Raw genomic sequence first — 18,988 nt, 5'->3', positions numbered from 1 at the left:
TTGCGCCTGCGTGGGAAATTACGTCAGATGCGCTTGAGTAGAAGAAAGCCACAATCCCGCACTGTTTTCAGACAACTGAACTGCAGCCCCGCCACTAGATTGGCTGTAAAGGTGAGGGATGGCGCTGGAGGAACAAAACCATTCTCAAACAACTTTATATTTTCGGTCAAATGTGTGGTACTGTTTTTTTTGGGCTATGTCATAAGAATGCTTTTCACTGACTTTTCCAGCTAAATAAGACTCCTGAACATCTAATCAAATGGCTACCCGGATTATTTGCATTGTTCTCCCCCCATTTGTAAACTGCTTATCTCTGTTTATTATCCGTGAATAGTCACTTAACCTCGACTAACCTGTACCCCCGCACATTGACTCTGTACCGGTAGTACCCCCTGTATATAGCCCCTCTACTGTTATTTTATTGTTGCTCCTTAATTCGTTTTTTTTTTTACTATTTTTTCTCTTTTTACTTCAGATTATTTTAGTAAATACTTTAACACGTATTTTTCTTAATTAACTGCATTGCTGGTTAGTAAGCGTTTCACCTTTAGGTCTAAACCGGTTGTATTCAGCGCATGTGACAAATTACATTTGATTTGATTTGAAAAAGAGACCATCAGGTGCATAGAAATACAAAATAAGAGGTACAATGATCAATGACAGTCAATATCACTGATTCGATTGGCCCTTTGCCAACATAAATAACAAAAAAACACAATGAACTTCAGTCTGTTCAAAAAAACATTTAATTTGCTTTAGGAAAGAAGGGATTACAGTAGACACCGATTCATTCGGGTTAAGGTAACCAATTAAGAATAAATAACTGGCCATGTTAATAATACAAACTCAGCATGTTTTTATTTTATTTTTACAGTCATTAAAATAGTGGATCAAGTCACTATTTGTCTTTGTTGATATTCTCTTTAAAACCCCTCCAGGATAAATTCATTATTCATTATTTCATCTTTAGTTTTGTAGTCGGCTCAGAGGAAGCAGCGTATCTCTTGCCCTGGATGTCTTTCCCTTTTTTTGTCCATATGGCTCCAGGTCAAGTTACCCCTACAGCACAGATCTAGGATCAGCTTACCCCACCCCAAATTCTACCCTTAAACCAATAGGTGACGATATAACATCTGACTTTAGATCAGTGTTTAGAGGCAATCTTATCCTACACCATCAAATGCACGACAAGAGAGTGTTCGTGATACAAATCCCGAAAAGGAGTCAAGTAATTACCATTAAAAAGACATGGTGGTGTGCAGACAAGTTGGAGCTGATCGTTCCAACACCTTCTGATGCTAGTCCTGAACCCCACTCACAGTGGAAGAACTGTTGACATTATTTGACAGAATAGATTTCTTTTTCAATTGGGGCATCACAATTTGTATCAAATATACTGTGATAAGGTTAAAGTGGAGCGTAGTAGAGATTGTGAACACAAACAAGGCACCCTGTTCGGTTCCCCTTTGGAAGAGTGGTTTGCCATCATCATCATCAGTTCTTTTGGCACGTGATTGGGAAACACAAGATCACTCTCTTCCCTGGAGTCTGGTTTGAGACGGACACATCCCCAGACATTCTCAGCTAGCTTAGCAGGAAACCAGACACTTCCTATTTGTCTACGTAGAAAAAAGTTAAATGTAAAAATGAGCCCCTTTTTAAAAAATAAATGTGTCAATCTATATATACTCTTCTGAAAGTAAGCCATTTTGGTCCACTAATGTCAAAATGTACAAAACATTACAGCTCTCGTGTTATAGTTTAAGATCAAACAAAATAAGTGGAGATTGTTTGCTACGATGAGGAAACAACCATGATTAGTGAGTGTGAGAGAGAGAGAAAGGCCCCACACCCAGAAACATCCCCTAGCCTAGCCCCTATCCCTTAGGCACTTGTGTAGATCTGAAAGGTTGGTGCTACAATATTGCTTATAATTCTTTAGGCTCTACATGAACGGCCTTCAGGGGGTAGGAGGGGTTTCTGGACAGGGTCAAAGAGAGGTTGGGAATGAGGTGAGCTTGAGGAGGAAGGGGGTGGAGGTTAGAAGCACCTCCCCCGGGGGGTGGCCAGTTCCGTTGCCCTTATATGGGTGTATCTCAGGAGTTTTTGAAGAGGTGAGAAGTGGAGTTGTTCTCAGGTGAAGTCGTCTAGAAGTAGGGCACAGCGGTCAGCTTGTACCAATTGACCGTCTCCTTGCTGAGGTCGAAGTCCTTGAGTTTGAGCGTGACGCCGCCCAGGTAGCAGTTCTCTCTCAGCGACTCGGCACTAAGCACGCTCAGTTGCAGCTCCCGCAGCCCAAGGGTCTCCTTGCTGTAGCCACTGTACACCAGCTAAGGAGGAGGGAGTCAAAGCAGTTAACACGAGTTGGCAGCAATTTGTATTAGTTAGCATTCGTCACAAAGACAGATGAGGAGAACAGTTACAAAGTGGCAGTCGGTCAGGACACAAAGCCGTTAGCTATGACAATTTGCTACGGTGGCCTAATGAAAATGTGCCACACTGATTTCACTCACCATTTCGTTGAAAGTGGGGTTCCTGGTCTTCCTGGATATCTTTGTTTTGCACTTGGAGGTTTTGTGGGGGTCTGGGAGCAGGTAGGTTTTCACATAAGGGTTAGGGTCTGTCCCCTCCTCAGATACCTATAAGCAGGCAGATGGACATGGACATGCTTAGTGGCGCATTAACTAAGGCCAAACTGAGGATTCACGTATGTAATTCAATCCATACAATTGTATTTATCCCATCAGGGGCAAATAAATGGACCTTGAGATATGTGGGGCTAAGGATAAAGGTATCAATTAATTATACTTCCAAAAGTTTGAGTTGTGCGCTAGTTAGGATTGGGCCCTGTGAGCCACCCTACTCACCAGGTCTCGGATGTGCATGACCATGATGAAGAGTGTGCTGTTCCTGTAGGAAACAGACAGCTTCACCTCCCCCTCCACTCTGCCTGAGGTGGGACTCAATGGTGGCGCCTCTGCAGGAGAAATAACTCTTTCAAAACTGTAGCTGCGACAATGGCTATACATATCAAATCAAATGGCTAGCCGGACTATTTTTATATTGACCCCCCCCTCGCCTTTTTGATTTTTACGCTGCTGCAACTCTGTTTATTATATATGTATAGTCACTTTACCTCTTTACCTCTACCTACATGTAGAGACAGGGCTCTAACTCCTCTAGCTCCACAATGAAATAGGGTGCAGGCCAGGCAGCAGGCTGTTAGCCAGCCTGCCAGCTTAGTGGAGTCTGCCACTAGCACAGTCAGCGTAGTCAGCTCAGCTTTCCCCATTGAGACCGTGTCTGTGCCTCGATCTAGGTTGGGCAAAATTAAAAATGGCGGTGTTCGCTTTAGCAATCTCACTAGTATAAAGACCTCCTCCATTCCTGCCATTATTGAAAGAGATTATGATACCTCACATCTCAAAATTGGGTTACTTAATGTTAGATCCCTCACTTCCAAGGCAGTTATAGTCAATGAACTAATCACTGATAATAATCTTGATGTGATTGGCCTGACTGAAACATGGCTTAAGCCTGATGAATTTACTGTGTTAAATGAGGCCTCACCCCCTGGTTACACTACTGACCATACCCCCCGTGCATCCGGCAAAGGCGGAGGTGTTGCTAAAATTTACGATAGCAAATTTCAATTTACAAAAAAAAAAAAACAATGACGTTTTCGTCTTTTGAGCTTCTAGTCATGAAATCTATGCAGCCTACTCACTCACTTTTTATAGCTACTGTTTACAGGCCTCCTGGGCCATATGCAGTGTTCCTCACTGAGTTCCCTGAATTCCTATCGGATCTTGTAGTCATAGCAGATAATTCAAATTTTTGGTGACTAACATTCACATGGAAAAGTCCACAGACCCACTCCAAAAGGCTTTCGGAGCCATCATCGACTCAGTGGGTTTTGTCCAACATGTCTCTGGACCTACTCACTGCCACAGTCATACTCTGGACCTAGTTTTGTCCCATGGAATAAATGTTGTGGATCTTAATGTTTTTCCTCATAATACTGGACTATCGGACCACCATTTTATTACGTTTGCAATTGCAACAAATAATCTGCTCAGACCCCAACCAAGGAGCATTAAAAGTCGTGCTATAAATTCTCAGACAACCCAAAGATTCCTTGATGCCCTTCCAGACTGCCTCTGCCTACCCAAGGACGTCAGAGGACAAAAATCAGTTAACCACCTAACCGAGGAACTCAATTTAACCTTGCGCAATACCCTAGATGCAGTTGCACCCCTAAAAACTAAAAACATCTGTCATAAGAAACTAGCTCCCTGGTATAAAGAAAATACACGAGCTCTGAAGCAAGCTTCCAGAAAATTGGAACGGAAATGGCGCCACACCAAACTGAAAGTCTTCCGACTAGCTTGGAAAGACAGTACCGTGCAGTATCGAAGAGCCCTCACTGCTGCTCGATCATCCTATTTTTCCAACTTAATTAATTGAGGAAAATAAGAACAATCCGAAATTTCTTTTTGATACTGTCGCAAAGCTAACTAAAAAGCAGCCTTCGCAAATGGAGGATGGCTTTCACTTCAGCAGTAATACATTTATGAACTTCTTTGAGGAAAAGAGCATGATCATTAGAAAGCAAATTACAGACTCCTCTTTAAATCTGGGTATTCCTCCAAAGCTCCATTGTCCTGAGTCTACACAACTCTGCCAGGACCTAGGATCAAGGGAGATACTAAAGTGTTTTAGTACTATATCTCTTGACACAATGATGAAAATAATCATGGCCTCCAAACCCTCAAGCTGCATACTGGACCCTATTCCAACTAAACTACTGAAAGAGCTGCTTCCTGTGCTTGGCCCTCCTATGTTGAACATAATAAACGGCTCTCTATCCACCGGATGTGTACCAAGCTCACTAAAAGTGGCAGTAATAAAGCCTCTCTTGAAAAAGCCGAATCTTGATCCAGAAATTATAAAAAACTATCGGCCTATATCGAATCTTCCATTCCTCTCAAAATTTTTTGAAAAAGCTGTTGCACAGCAACTCACTGCCTTCCTGAAGACAAACAATGTATACGAAACGCTTCAGTCTGGTTTTAGACCCCATCATAGCACTGAGACTGCACTTGTGAAGGTGGTAAATGACCTTTTAATGACGTCAGACCGAGGCTCTGCATCTGTCCTCGTGCTCCTAGATCTTAGTGCCGCTTTTGATACCATCGATCACCACATTCTTTTGGAGAGATTGGAAACCCAAATTGGTCTACATGGACAAGTTCTGGCCTGGTTTAGATCCTATCTGTCGGAAAGATATCGGTTTGTCCTCTGACAAATCAATTGTACATTTCGGTGTTCCTCAAGGTTCCGTTTTAGGACCACTATTGTTTTCACTATATATTTTACCTCTTGGGGATGTCATTCGAAAACATAATGTTAAATTTCACTGCTATGCGGACGACACACAGCTGTACATTTCAATGAAACATGGTGAAGCCCCAAAATTGCCCTCACTAGAAGCCTGTGTTTCACACATAAAGAAGTGGATGGCTGCAAACTTTCTACTTTTAAACTCGGACAAAACAGAGATGCTTGTTCTAGGTCCCAAGAAACAAAGAGATCTTCTGTTGAATCTGACAATTAATCTGGATGGTTGTACAGTCGTCTCAAATAAAACTGTGAAGGACCTCGGCGTTACTCTGGACCCTGATCTCTCTTTTGAAGAACTTATCAAGACTGTTTCAAGGACAGCTTTTTTCCATCTACGTAACATTGCAAAAATCAGAAACTTTCTGTCCAAAAATGACGCAGAAAAATTAATCCATGCTTTTGTTACTTCTAGGCTGGACTACTGCAATGCTCTACTTTCCGGCTACCCGGATAAAGCACTAAATAAACTTCAGTTAGTGCTAAATACGGCTGCTAGAATCCTGACTAGAACCAAAAAATTTGATCATATTACTCCAGTGCTAGCCTCCCTACACTGGCTTCCTGTTAAGGCAAGGGCTGATTTCAAGGTTTTACTGCTAACCTACAAAGCATTACATGGGCTTGCTCCTACCTATCTTTCCGATTTGGTCCTGCCGTACATACCTACACGTACGCTACGGTCACAAGACGCAGGCCTCCTAATTGTCCCTAGAATTTCTAAGCAAACGGCTGGAGGTAGGGCTTTCTCCTATAGAGCTCCATTTTTATGGAATGGTCTGCCTACCAATGTGAGAGACGCAGACTCAGTCTCAACCTTTAAGTCTTTACTGAAGACTTATCTCTTCAGTAGGTCCTATGATTAAGTATAGTCTGGCCCAGGAGTGTGAAGGTGAACGGAAAGGCTGGAGCAACGAACCGCCCTTGCTGTCTCTGCCTTGCCAGTTCCCCTCTTTCCACTGGGATTCTCTGCCTCTAACCCTTTTACAGGGTCTGAGTCACTGGCTTACTGGTGTTCTTCCATGCCGTCCATGGGAGGGGTGTGTCACTTGAGTGGGTTGAGTCACTGACGTGGTCTTCCTGTCTAGGTTGGCGCCCCCCCTTGGGTTGTGCCATGGCGGAGATCGCTGTGGGCTATACTCGGCCTTGTCTTAGGACGGTAAGTTGGTGGTTGGAGACATCCCTCTAGTGGTGTGGGGGCTGTGCTTTGGCAAAGTGGGTGGGGTTATATCCTGCCTGTTTGGCCCTGTCCGGGGGTATCATCGGATGGGGCCACAGTGTCTTCTGATCCCTCCTGTCTCAGCCTCCAGTTTTTATGCTGCAGTAGTTTATGTGTCGGGGGGCTAGGGTCAGTCTGTTACATCTGGAGTATTTCTCTTGTCTTATCCGGTGTCCTGTGTGAATTTAAATATGCTCTCTCTAATTCTCTCTTTCTGTCTTTCTCTCGGAGGACCTGAGCCCTAGGACCATGCCTCAGGACTACCTGGTATGATGACTCCTTGCTGTCCCCAGTCCACCTGGCCGTGCTGCTGCTCCAGTTTCAACTGTTCTGCCTGCGGCTATGGAACCCTGACCTGTTCACCGGACGTGCTTGTTGCACCCTCGACAACTACTATGATTATTATTATTTGACCATGCTGGTCATTTATGAACATTTTAACATCTTGACCATGTTCTGTTATTATATCCACCCTGCACAGCCAGAAGAGGACTGGCCACCCCTCATAGCCTGGTTCCTCTCTAGGTTTCTTCCTAGGTTTTTGGCCTTTCTAGGGAGTTTTTCCTAGGGAGTTTTTCCTAGCCACCGTGCTTCTTTCACATGCTTTGCTTGCTGTTTGGGGTTTTAGGCTGGGTTTCTGTACAGCATTTTGAGATATCAGCTGATGTACGAAGGGCTATATAAAAATAAATTTGATTTGATTTGATGTACATATTACCTCAATTACATTGACTAACCTGTAACCCTGCACGTTTATTTAGTAAATATTTTCTTAACTCATTTTTCTTAACTGCATTGTCGGTTAAGGGCTTGTAAGGAAGAATTTCACGGTAAGGTCTACTACACCTGTTGTATTCGGCGCATTTGACAAATAAAATGTGATTTGACATATACACAATAGGACTCAGATTTACCTGGTGCTTTGGAGATCGCCTCGAATCCTTCCGTCTTGTCGTCTCTCGCAATCGGATGGAAGAATGTATAGATAAGATCACACTGATAGAGAAAGAGAGAACATTTTGGGAACCCTTTATTTGGATACTCTGTAGAGCATCTATACAAATGGACTAATCAGTAACCTTTCTACTAACTCTAACCCACCTTAACCTAACCCTAAACTTAACCCTAACCGTAGGAAGTAACCGTAGGAAGAATTTCTTATCAAACGGATAGTATGACCATCTGTAGAGCACATACAGATGGACTATCCGGACTACCCTAAAATGTGACCAAAATATTGAGTGAAAATGGAGTGTGTTGGGCTTTTATAACTGTGTGTGTGTGTTAATCACCTGGGTGACCTCTGTGGAGCTCCTCAACAGGTTGTGGACATAGCTGTTGAGCTCAATCTTCCTCTTGGCCGCCACGTCCTTGATGTGTGTACGGCCCAGCACCATCCTATTAGGGAACCTAGGGAGGGGACGGGGAAAGTTTAGTGCACTAACAAGATGAGGTGCATCTGTGGTAGAAGTGGAGGCTACACTTTTGGGGGTGGAAGGGAAGCTTCACCCACATACAATGTAAGGCTCTTCGAGTTAAAGCACCAAAAAAAATGGTCATCTTTCTCAATATTATTACTGTTGTTGTAAAATCTGAGGTTACCTTTGGCTTTCTAAGGTCATATATGGCATACTTTCAAAGTGTTTTTGGGAACAGGGTGCTGCTATGCCACTTCCAGACAGCTTCAGGTACTATGAGCAACACCTACAAAATGAGGGTTCTCCCAAAATGTGCGTGTGCACGGGTGCGCGTACCCTGGCAGCTTCCACAGAGGGAAGAGGATGCACAGCTTGTTGTGGAGCTCCTGGAACTCGTCGAAGGTGCGTAAGAGAAACTGGGCCTCGCTCTGCCCCTCTCGCAGGAGTCTTACCACATACGTCTACAGGAGGAGGAAGACGAGGGGGAGGGAAAATAAATAGGATTTTAGCTTATCTTGTTTAGAATTACATTCATGTTATGACTTCTCCATATGTAGAGCTATTCAAAACTCTTGATATGCCAGATATGTGTTCTTCTGGTATCCCTATAGGGCAGCTTTGCCCAGTCTGTGCAGCAGTGAGACCAATGAACACATGTACATCTATGGTTGGAGACTCACGTAGTGCTTGTCAGGGTTGTATCTCTTCTGGAAGGAGAAGATGGAGGCGTCGCGGATGCGTCCCTCCTGCTTCAGCGTGTAGGTCTTGGGGGAGAAGGAGAGGATGGGCTCGTCGTTGGACGGCAGGCCTGAGAAGCGCATCTGGGCCAGGTTGTGGATGAAGAAGTTGAACTTGGTGGCAACGCTGCCCAGGCTGGTCTCAATCAACCTGTAGGGAGGGTGGGAGAGTGAAGACAAAGGGAATATGTTTTTTGAATGATACACTATTAGCTGTGTTTCCTGCTTTGCCTCTGTGAAAATGACTGAAAAGAGACTGGAGGTAAATGGAAGAAGAAATTGCGAAATAGTAGCATTTCACATGAATGTTTTAGGATTGCAACTGGGAGTTCTATGGCGTTCGTGACGACATTGTTCTGCCACCAGCTGGGCATTGTGGGGCAGTCGGTAGTTGCAAATCAAGTATAGCGCTGCATTAATTATCACTGCTGAAACGCAATAATAAAATCAAAGTTATATTTCATTTGTGGCTCCTGGTGGCCTTTTCACATCGGTCGTTCAAGCGTAAGCCATCCAAGCTACTAAACATAGTAAGGCTTGAGGACGTATTCTTGTGCCTTTTGCATTGGGAGGCTGAATAACGACTGTGGCAGGGGCTCAGAGAGGAGCGGTGCACCATGTTCAAAGCTATTCATAAAAAGACTTGGTGGAAAAACAACACACTTTTACAGACAGTACCTGGTGAAGAAGATGGTGGCCTCTGCGTCGGTGGTCTGGGGCTGCAGCGCGTCATACACGTACTTAAGGTCCTGAGCTCCAGTAAGCTCTGGTAGGCCTGACAACGTCATCTGTCAAATCGCACGCACATACAGACAAAGAAATACACAATTACAATCCATTAATGTACAGCGAAAGGATTTACTAACAAAAGACTATTAGAAACCGATGACTTAGGGAAGGTCATACTTTAACAAGGGAGCTTTGATTCACGAGGCTAGAATAGAGCATTTGAATTGCTACGGTACACTCAAGAAATTCCTTAGGCCAAGAAGAGGGCCATCACCAAGGACTAACAAAGGGCATTACCCAGGCAACACCAAAGTAACTCATCAAGTTGACGTCACACTTCTGGAGAAAAGAAACCCCGATTTAGAAACACGCTTTGTGCCCCATCTATCCGACAGTGGTCCTTGTGCACCTTGGTTTCCATTTTTGTGAATTATTTGTGATGCCAAGCTTAAATGCCAGGTGAATTCCTAGAAAAGGCCAATGCAGTTACTCCACGTCAACCGTTTGTGCCGTCTTGCCCACTCCTATGGTCATGTTTAAATGTTTACCATGACAACAACCATAGCGGTAGCACAAACTGATCTGGAACCAGGACTAGGACTTGACTGCAGAGCCTTATCTTACCAGTGAGAGCAGGTTGAGGAAGAGGCCTGAGTGTTTACGGATGAGGTTGTAGGCCTGGGAGCACAGGTCCACAAACAGCTGGAAGCGACTGGTGGGCCTCTCCCCCCCGTTGATCACGTAGGCCATGTCAGAGGTCAGCACGAATGGAGCACGGTCCCTGGGAGAAGGGGCGGGAGAGAGAGAGAGACTTACTAAAACATGGGAGACGGAGAATAAAAAAAAAAACAAAGCACGTGTCATGTAGCCTGGTTAAAATAGGGAGCGTTCGGTCTGGCGTAACCAGGCTACATGACACGTTGTCTGGCACAGGTCTGAATCAGAACACTGATTTGAAAGACTTGACCGAAACCAGCAGACACTCAGGCCCCGTCTTGAGCGCAAGCACAGTGCACAAATTGTATATTTACATTTTCTCATTACAGGTCAATAAAGCTTTACTCCTAGTACTGAGGAAACATTTGACTTTTACTAAAGAGGGAATAGGTCAGCGAGAAACAGTTAAAAGGTAGGGGAGAGAGTGTGCTGGAGGAGCAGTGGGTCAGATTTGAACCCATGCTAGCATTGGAGGCAGATGTTCAGACTGCTAGACGACCCCAGGCCACAGCGCTTACCTTTTGAAGCTGCCGAACATCTGGGCGTGGCCCAGGAACTTGCCGAAGTCGATGTGGAACATGTGGCCGGTGGAGCGCAGCATGATGTTGTCGTTGTGGCGGTCGCAGATACCCAGCACATAGGTGGCCACGCAGCAGCCCGCACACGAGTAGATGAAGTTCTCCGATGCCTCGAGGGGCAGAGAGGAGTGAGACACACATACCATTTTTCACACTATCGTGCCGACCCAAACCAGACTGCGCTGGCAAGGTTCCAGCAACTCTGGTGGATGTGTAACTGGGCCGGCTCAGTACAGCTCAGTTTGACTTGTCTCGATTCAGCGCAGTGTAAAAAGTCCTACAGTATTTGGTTCTCCCTCTAATAGGCTGAATCCTCACTAGAGATCTGCATACTGGACTTTTCAGCCAATTAGTGCAGTGATCAAGGAAAAATCTGTGTGTAACATGCACATTGCAGGCAGACAAGAAATAAACAGATCATATTATCGCCACTTGTTCATCTTCTCAACCTCATCCTCTGTCGGAGTCTGGGTTCAAAGATTAAAGGGTCAAGTTTAGGGGTCAGACAGTTACCTTCTCGTACTCATCCTCAGCAGGGTTGTACTTGCGGAGCCACTCTGCCAGGGGCTTGTCCTTGAAGGAGCCCGTCACGCCGTACTCCACCTGGATCTTCCTCAGGGTGTCTGAGGACGGCACCAGCTCCACCATACCTGGCAACACACACACTCTGTCACAACTACAGACACGGCATGAGTACGCATTGAATTACAATTAGTAAACCGGTTGTGTGTGTGTTGTGAATTCTAGTGTGTATTAGTGCCTTTGTCTTTGCCAGTGGAGATGCATTTGAAGTTGACTATGCGGAGGTCCAGTCCCTCCTGAAGCCAGATGCGGTCCATAATCCGGATCATCTGCAGAGCCAGCATGTCCTGCCGCAGGTCCTCTCCCACCTAACACACATGTACACACACGCAGGCAGGAAGGCAGACACGCAGGCAGGCAGGCACGCATACACACAGGCAGGCAGACACGCACGCACACACGCAGGCAGACACACACGCACGCAGGCAGACAAACACGCACGCAGGCAGACAAACACGCAGGCAGGCAGACACACACGCAGGCAGACACACACGCAGGCAGACACACACGCGCGCACGCACGCAGACACGCACGCACGCACGCAGACACACACGCAGGCAGACACACACGCACACACGCAGGCAGACACGCACGCAGGCAGGCAGACACACACGCACGCAGGCAGGCAGACACACACGCACACACGCAGGCAGACACGCACGCACACACGCAGGCAGACACGCACGCACGCACGCAGGCAGACACGCACGCACGCAGGCAGACACACGCACGCACGCAGGCAGACACACACGCACGCACGCAGGCAGACACACACGCACGCACGCAGGCAGACACACACGCACGCAGGCAGGCAGACACACGCAGGCAGGCAGGCAGGCAGACACGCACGCAGGCACGCAGGCAGACACGCACGCAGGCACGCAGGCAGACACGCACGCAGGCACGCAGGCAGACACACACGCAGGCACGCAGGCAGACACACACGCAGGCACGCACGCAGGCAGACACACACGCAGGCACGCACGCAGGCAGACACACACGCAGGCACGCACGCAGGCAGACACGCACGCACGCAGGCAGACACGCACGCACGCAGGCAGACACGCACGCACGCAGGCAGACACGCACGCAGACACGCACGCACGCACGCACGCAGGCAGACACGCACGCACGCACGCACGCACGCACGCAGGCAGACACGCACGCAGGCAGACACACGCACGCACGCAGGCAGACACGCACGCACGCACGCAGGCAGACACGCACGCACGCAGGCAGACACGCACGCACGCAGGCAGACACGCACGCACGCAGGCAGACACGCACGCACGCAGGCAGACACGCACGCACGCAGGCAGACACGCACGCACGCAGGCAGACACGCACGCACGCAGGCAGACACGCACGCACGCAGGCAGACACGCACGCACGCAGGCAGACACGCACGCACGCAGGCAGGCACGCACGCAGGCAGGCACGCACGCACGCAGGCAGGCACGCAGGCAGGCACGCACGCAGGCAGGCAGGCAGGCAGGCAGGCAGGCAGGCAGGCAGGCAGGCAGGCAGGCAGGCAGACACGCACGCACGCAGGCAGACACGCACGCAGGCAGACACCCACGCAGGCAGACACGCACGCAGGCAGACACCCACGCAGGCAGGCAGACACCCACGCAGGCAGGCAGACACCCACGCAGGCAGGCAGACACCCACGCAGGCAGGCAGACACCCACGCAGGCAGGCAGACACCCACGCAGGCAGGCAGACACGCACGCAGGCAGGCAGACACGCACGCAGGCAGGCAGACACGCACGCACGCAGGCAGACACACACGCAGGCAGACACGCACGCACACACGCAGGCAGACACACACGCACGCAGGCAGACACACACGCACGCAGGCAGACACACACGCACGCAGGCAGACACACGCAGACACACACGCACGCAGGCAGGCAGACACGCACGCACGCAGGCAGACACGCACGCAGGCAGGCAGACACGCACGCAGGCAGGCAGACACGCACGCAGGCAGGCAGGCAGACACGCACGCACGCAGGCAGACACACACGCACGCACGCAGGCAGACACGCACGCACGCACGCAGGCAGACACACACGCACGCACGCAGGCAGACACACACGCACGCACGCAGGCACGCACGCACGCAGGCAGACACACACGCACGCACGCAGGCAGACACACACGCACGCACGCAGGCAGACACACACGCACGCACGCAGGCAGACACGCACGCACGCAGGCAGACACGCACGCACGCAGGCAGACACGCACGCACGCAGGCAGACACGCACGCACGCAGGCAGACACGCACGCACGCAGGCAGACACGCACGCACGCAGGCAGACACGCACGCACGCAGGCAGACACGCACGCACGCAGGCACGCACGCAGGCAGGCACGCACGCAGGCAGACACGCACGCAGGCAGACACGCACGCAGGCAGACACGCACGCAGGCAGACACGCACGCAGGCAGACACGCACGCAGGCAGGCAGACACGCACATAGGCAGACACGCACGCAGGCAGACACGCACGCACGCAGGCAGGCAGACACACACGCACGCAGGCAGACACACACGCACGCACGCAGGCAGACACACACGCACGCACGCACGCAGGCAGACACACGCACGCACGCAGGCAGACACGCACGCAGGCAGGCAGGCAGGCAGACACACGCACGCAGGCAGACACACACGCACGCAGGCACGCACGCACGCACGCAGGCAGGCAGGCACGCACGCAGGCAGACACGCACGCAGGCAGACACGCAGGCAGGCAGACACCCACGCACGCAGGCAGGCAGACACCCACGCACGCAGGCAGGCAGACACCCACGCACGCAGGCAGGCAGACACCCACGCACGCAGGCAGGCAGACACCCACGCACGCAGGCAGGCAGACACCCACGCACGCAGGCAGGCAGACACCCACGCACGCAGGCAGGCAGACACCCACGCACGCAGGCAGGCAGACACGCACGCACGCAGGCAGGCAGACACGCACGCACGCAGGCAGACACGCACGCACGCAGGCAGACACGCACGCACGCATGCAGGCAGACACGCACGCACGCACGCACGCAGGCAGACACGCACGCACGCAGACACGCACGCACGCACGCACGCACGCAGACACGCACGCACGCAGGCAGACACGCACGCACGCAGGCAGACACGCACGCACGCAGACACGCACGCAGGCAGACACGCACGCACGCACGCAGGCAGACACGCACGCACGCAGGCAGACACGCACGCACGCAGGCAGACACGCACGCACGCACGCAGGCAGACACGCACGCACGCAGGCAGACACGCACGCACGCAGGCAGACACCCACGCACGCAGGCACCCACGCACGCAGGCAGACACGCACGCAGGCAGACACGCACGCACGCAGGCAGACACCCACGCACGCACGCAGGCAGACACACACACACGCACGCAGGCAGACACGCACGCACGCAGGCAGACACACACGCACGCAGGCAGACACACACGCACGCAGGCAGACACACACGCACGCAGGCAGACACACACGCACGCACGCAGACACACACGCACGCAGGCAGACACACACGCACGCAGGCAGACACACACGCACGCAGGCAGACACACACGCACGCAGGCAGACACACACGCACGCAGGCAGACACACACGCACGCAGGCAGACACACACGCACGCAGGCAGACACACACGCACGCAGGCAGACACACACGCACGCAGGCAGACACACACGCACGCAGGCAGACACACACACGAGGCCCACACAGACCAAGACTCATGTTAGTTCAAATATTTATAATTAGGCGGGTGCTTATATTTGTCCTATTTCCCAGATGTACAAGTGTGTATTCATGCGTATTAATATGCATGTGTGACTTGGAAATGTGTTTGTTGCAGCCAGGGTCTGCCATTATCAACGCGACCCTGGAACAATTAGGGTTAAGTGACTTGCTCAAGGGCACATCAACAGATTTGACCCTTGTCAGTTCGGAGATTCGAACTAGAGACTTTTCGGTTAATGCGCTAACTGTTAGGCTACCTGCCACCCCTAAGTTATCATCCACAGAGACATATTTTATTCTCATTCAGAGTTTCTTTCCATCTGTGTGTCAATGTCTGGTCAAGCAAAGACTTCCCTACACATTCTATTGACAGAGCCCTATGTTGTGTTATTGTCATGCCACCAGGTGGTGCTGTTTTAACCACGAAACTAAAGACAAGACGCAAACGAGTGTAGTAACTGATCTCTTTTCTATGTTGGAAACAAATGACACTTAAAGCAGCAAATCAAAACCAAGGGAACTCTTTAGAATGTATTCCTGCATTCCTCCATGCTTCAAACACTCCCAAAGCAATGACTAACTGGCCATTAATTCATGCAGAGAACGGCTCGAAAATGTGTCGAGCTATTTCCAGTGACATGTCAAGAACTGCTAAGTATTACACCTCTGATAAATTGCTTGTCCACGGAACTTGGAAGTGCGTATTTCATTGAGTCTGGCGTCACAGAAAAATGATCTAGTAGTCTAATCTGTCTAGGAGTGCCGGTCTAGGATCAGGTCTCCCCCTCTTATTTATTATGATTTAAAAGGCCAAACTGCACTCCCAGCCCAGCCTCCCACCTTGAACATGACATTGATCTCCTCTCCCAGAGGGTCAGCGTTCACCAGGGCCAGCTTCAGGGGCACCGCATTGGAGTTGAAGAAGGAGCACGACTGTACACAGACACAGAGAGAGGGAGCGAGAGAGAGAGCGAAAAGGAGAGAGAAAGAGAGAAACAGAGAGAAAGAGAAAGAGAGAGAAAAAGGAGAGAAAGAGAGAGAAAGAGAAAAAGAGAGAGAAAGAAAAAGAGAAAGAAACAGAGAGAAAGAGAGAATAGAAACAGAGAAAAAGAGAAAGAGAATAGAAACGGGAGAGAGAGGAGAGAGTGCCTGTGGTTAGTTATACAAGCCTGCCTTGGCCATGGGAGCACTGGCCTGCTTTTGGGAGACAAGGGGGGGAGGATTTTATTCAGTGAGGGGGCATCGCCTTGAAATGTCTGGTACGAGATTGGGGTCAGATACACCGGTGAGCACAACACACACTAACAACACATACAGATCATCTCATATACAAAACGCACACACGCAGCCACACACCCACACACACTTGCCCAGCTGTGAGAAACATGGCGGGGGTGTGAGGACGGAGCACAACGCTCAGTCAGAAAGGAAAAGGGGAGCCGTCGAGGACAGGGAAGAGCATGCCTGCATTCTAACACACTTACAGTAGATGTACAGGCCTAGATATTGTATTCTAGTCAATGGCCTCTTACAAGAGGTGGTGGGGGGTAACTAGGAAGTAACTGAAGTGACCTGTAGATTAAGTGCCAGTTAGCATTTGGATGGTGGAGGTTATGACGGCTTGATCAGCCACTTGGACAACTACAGTATGGGTCATAGTGATATGGCCATTTGTTGTTGAAATGGAGGAAATGATGCTGATCAGTTGACATGTCAGCCTCCAGTAAGTGACGGACCAAACAAGTAAACCCATGGTCAAATGGGCATTTGCTGAGTGTATGGTCAAACTTTAAGCTGGTAACAGATCCGTTTGTGCCGTCTTGTATGACAATGACCATAGGAAACAGACCTGGGACCAGGGTGGTCGTGCTTTGGGTCACTGTTTCCATTGTTGGACAACGGACGTACCTTGATGTTGAGTTGTTTGGCCTCCAGGCTGGGGCTGAGGGGCAGTCTGCAGCTGTTCCTCTGGAAGAATGACTGCACCCTCTCCAGACCTTCCTGGAGCACCACCTACACACACACACACACAAAAATAGTTGAATTAATGTCAAGCCTTCACGGTTGAAATTATGACGTTAAAAATGGGCACTTAAACACAATTGGTAAATAACAGTTAAACAAGACATCCGGACCATAACTAAATACAAGATTTTATTTGTATATTATTTTGCCTTTATTTAACTAGGCAAGTCAGTTAAGAACAAATTCTTATTTTCAATGACGGCCTAGGAACAGTGGGTTAACTGCCTTGTTCAGGGGCAGAACGACAGATTTTTACCTTGTCAGCTTGGGGGATTCGATCACGCAACCTTTCGGTTACTAGTCCAACGCTCTAACCACTAGGCTACCTGCCTCCACAACAGCAGACCGTAAAATAAAGTGTTATCAAGCCCTTTTAGAGGCTTGTGAGATATCGTAGATAGTATTCTAGTAGTGTGTGTGTGTGTATGAGATATATATATGTTGGTGTGTGTCTGTCGGTGTGTGTGTTGGAATGCCTCCTGGCCCTCTCACCTGTCGTGCGTAGCCCCCGGCCTGCCGGACCTTCTCAGCCAGTGCCCCCAGCAGAGTGACCAAGCGGGTCTGTTTGTCCAGCTCGGCCCGGAGGCCGGCCCCACACAGACAAAGCAGGGCCCCCAGCACCTGGTCGTACCTCCGGCCAAACGCTGGGTCCTGCACCGCATCCCTCAGTAGCCTGGTGGGGAGAGTGAAGGGAGTATATTGGGATCGGACCAACCAGGGTCGTGTTCATTACGCACCAAACGGAAGAAAATGGACATAAACCAGGTGGGACTACCAGGACTTGTAAGAAAGAACACAACCCTTTTTCAAAATGCTTTCAAACGTTTTCCATTCCGTGCCCTAATGAACAAGACTCAGTTCATATTTCTGACTACCTATTGCGGCACTTGAGGGAACCAGCGACCTTGCGTTTATGGAGTAGAAGGATGAAGTTTCCCAGCCTAGACACCCATTTAAAAATCAGTTTCGGGTACCTCCTGTTCCATAAAAGTCTACATTATACCACTTAGCAGAGGCCGTAGTATATCTATGCACAAACTATGCTATTCTATATACTATGCTTTATAAAACACACACACACACACACACACACACACACACACACACACTACTTTCACAGTGCCCAGGTCCAGAACAAATTCAAGGAAACGTACAGTATTATACAGAGCCATGAGTGCATGGAACTCCGTTCCCTCTTTTATAGCGCAAATGAACAGCAAACCTGGTTTCAAAAAACAAATAAAGCAACACCTCACAGCACAATAACACTCCCCCATGTGACCTACTTGTCGTGTGTATGTACTGACATCAGGTTTAATTTTATTTAACTAGGCAACTCAGTTAAGAACAAATTCTTATTTACAATGGCGGCCTACCCCGGCCAAACCCTAACCTGGATGATGCTGGACCAACTGTGCGCCGCCCTACGGGACTCCCCATCACGGCCGGTTGTGATACAGCCTGGAATCGAACCAGGGTCTGTAGTGATGCCTCTAGCGTCTGAAGTGGCGACTCCGGGATGCTGGCCTTCTAAGCAGAGTTTCTCTGTCCAGTGTCTGTGTTCCTTTGCCCATCTTAATCTTTTATTTTTATTGGCCAGTCTGAGATATGGCTTTTTCTTTGCAACTCTACCTAGAAGGCCAGTATCCCGGGGTCGTCTCTCACTGTTGACGTTGAGACTGGTGTTTTGCAGGTACTATTTAATGAAGCTGTCAGTTGAGGACTTGTGAGGCGTCTGTTCCACAAACTAGACACTTGTCCTCTTGCTCAGTTGTGCACCGGGGCCTCCTACTCCTCTTTTTACTCTG

At 49.4% G+C, this 18,988-nt stretch overlaps 1 protein-coding gene across 2 annotated transcripts in view; it reads right to left on the bottom strand.

Annotated features, from left to right (window-relative positions):
* Positions 1 to 728: 728 nt before the first annotated feature.
* The window catches only part of LOC106561080 (phosphatidylinositol 4-phosphate 3-kinase C2 domain-containing subunit alpha), a 66,230-nt gene continuing 47,970 nt past the window's right edge, over positions 729 to 18,988 (bottom strand). Inside the window, exons 20-34 of one of the 2 annotated variants that reach the window (XM_014124702.3) lie at positions 17,673 to 17,853; positions 17,064 to 17,168; positions 15,996 to 16,088; positions 11,559 to 11,688; positions 11,312 to 11,448; positions 10,739 to 10,908; positions 10,128 to 10,284; positions 9,453 to 9,562; positions 8,718 to 8,925; positions 8,374 to 8,498; positions 7,912 to 8,029; positions 7,534 to 7,615; positions 2,868 to 2,977; positions 2,514 to 2,639; positions 729 to 2,330 (exon numbers count right to left, since the gene is read on the bottom strand). In XM_014124702.3, the coding sequence (XP_013980177.1) occupies positions 2,148 to 2,330; positions 2,514 to 2,639; positions 2,868 to 2,977; positions 7,534 to 7,615; positions 7,912 to 8,029; positions 8,374 to 8,498; positions 8,718 to 8,925; positions 9,453 to 9,562; positions 10,128 to 10,284; positions 10,739 to 10,908; positions 11,312 to 11,448; positions 11,559 to 11,688; positions 15,996 to 16,088; positions 17,064 to 17,168; positions 17,673 to 17,853 (2,035 nt within the window). In that variant the 3' untranslated portion in view covers positions 729 to 2,147. Of the gene's footprint in view, positions 2,331 to 2,513; positions 2,640 to 2,867; positions 2,978 to 3,029; positions 3,316 to 7,533; positions 7,616 to 7,911; positions 8,030 to 8,373; positions 8,499 to 8,717; positions 8,926 to 9,452; positions 9,563 to 10,127; positions 10,285 to 10,738; positions 10,909 to 11,311; positions 11,449 to 11,558; positions 11,689 to 15,995; positions 16,089 to 17,063; positions 17,169 to 17,672; positions 17,854 to 18,988 lie in introns of those variants that run through there. The other variant, XM_082957171.1, reaches the window with a different exon arrangement.

The sequence above is a fragment of the Salmo salar genome, chromosome 10 (genome assembly GCF_965601325.2).
Source record: "Salmo salar chromosome 10, fSalSal1, whole genome shotgun sequence".
In the NCBI taxonomy this organism is placed as follows: Eukaryota; Metazoa; Chordata; class Actinopteri; order Salmoniformes; family Salmonidae; genus Salmo; species Salmo salar.
This window is presented reverse-complemented; position numbering and strand designations above follow the sequence as displayed.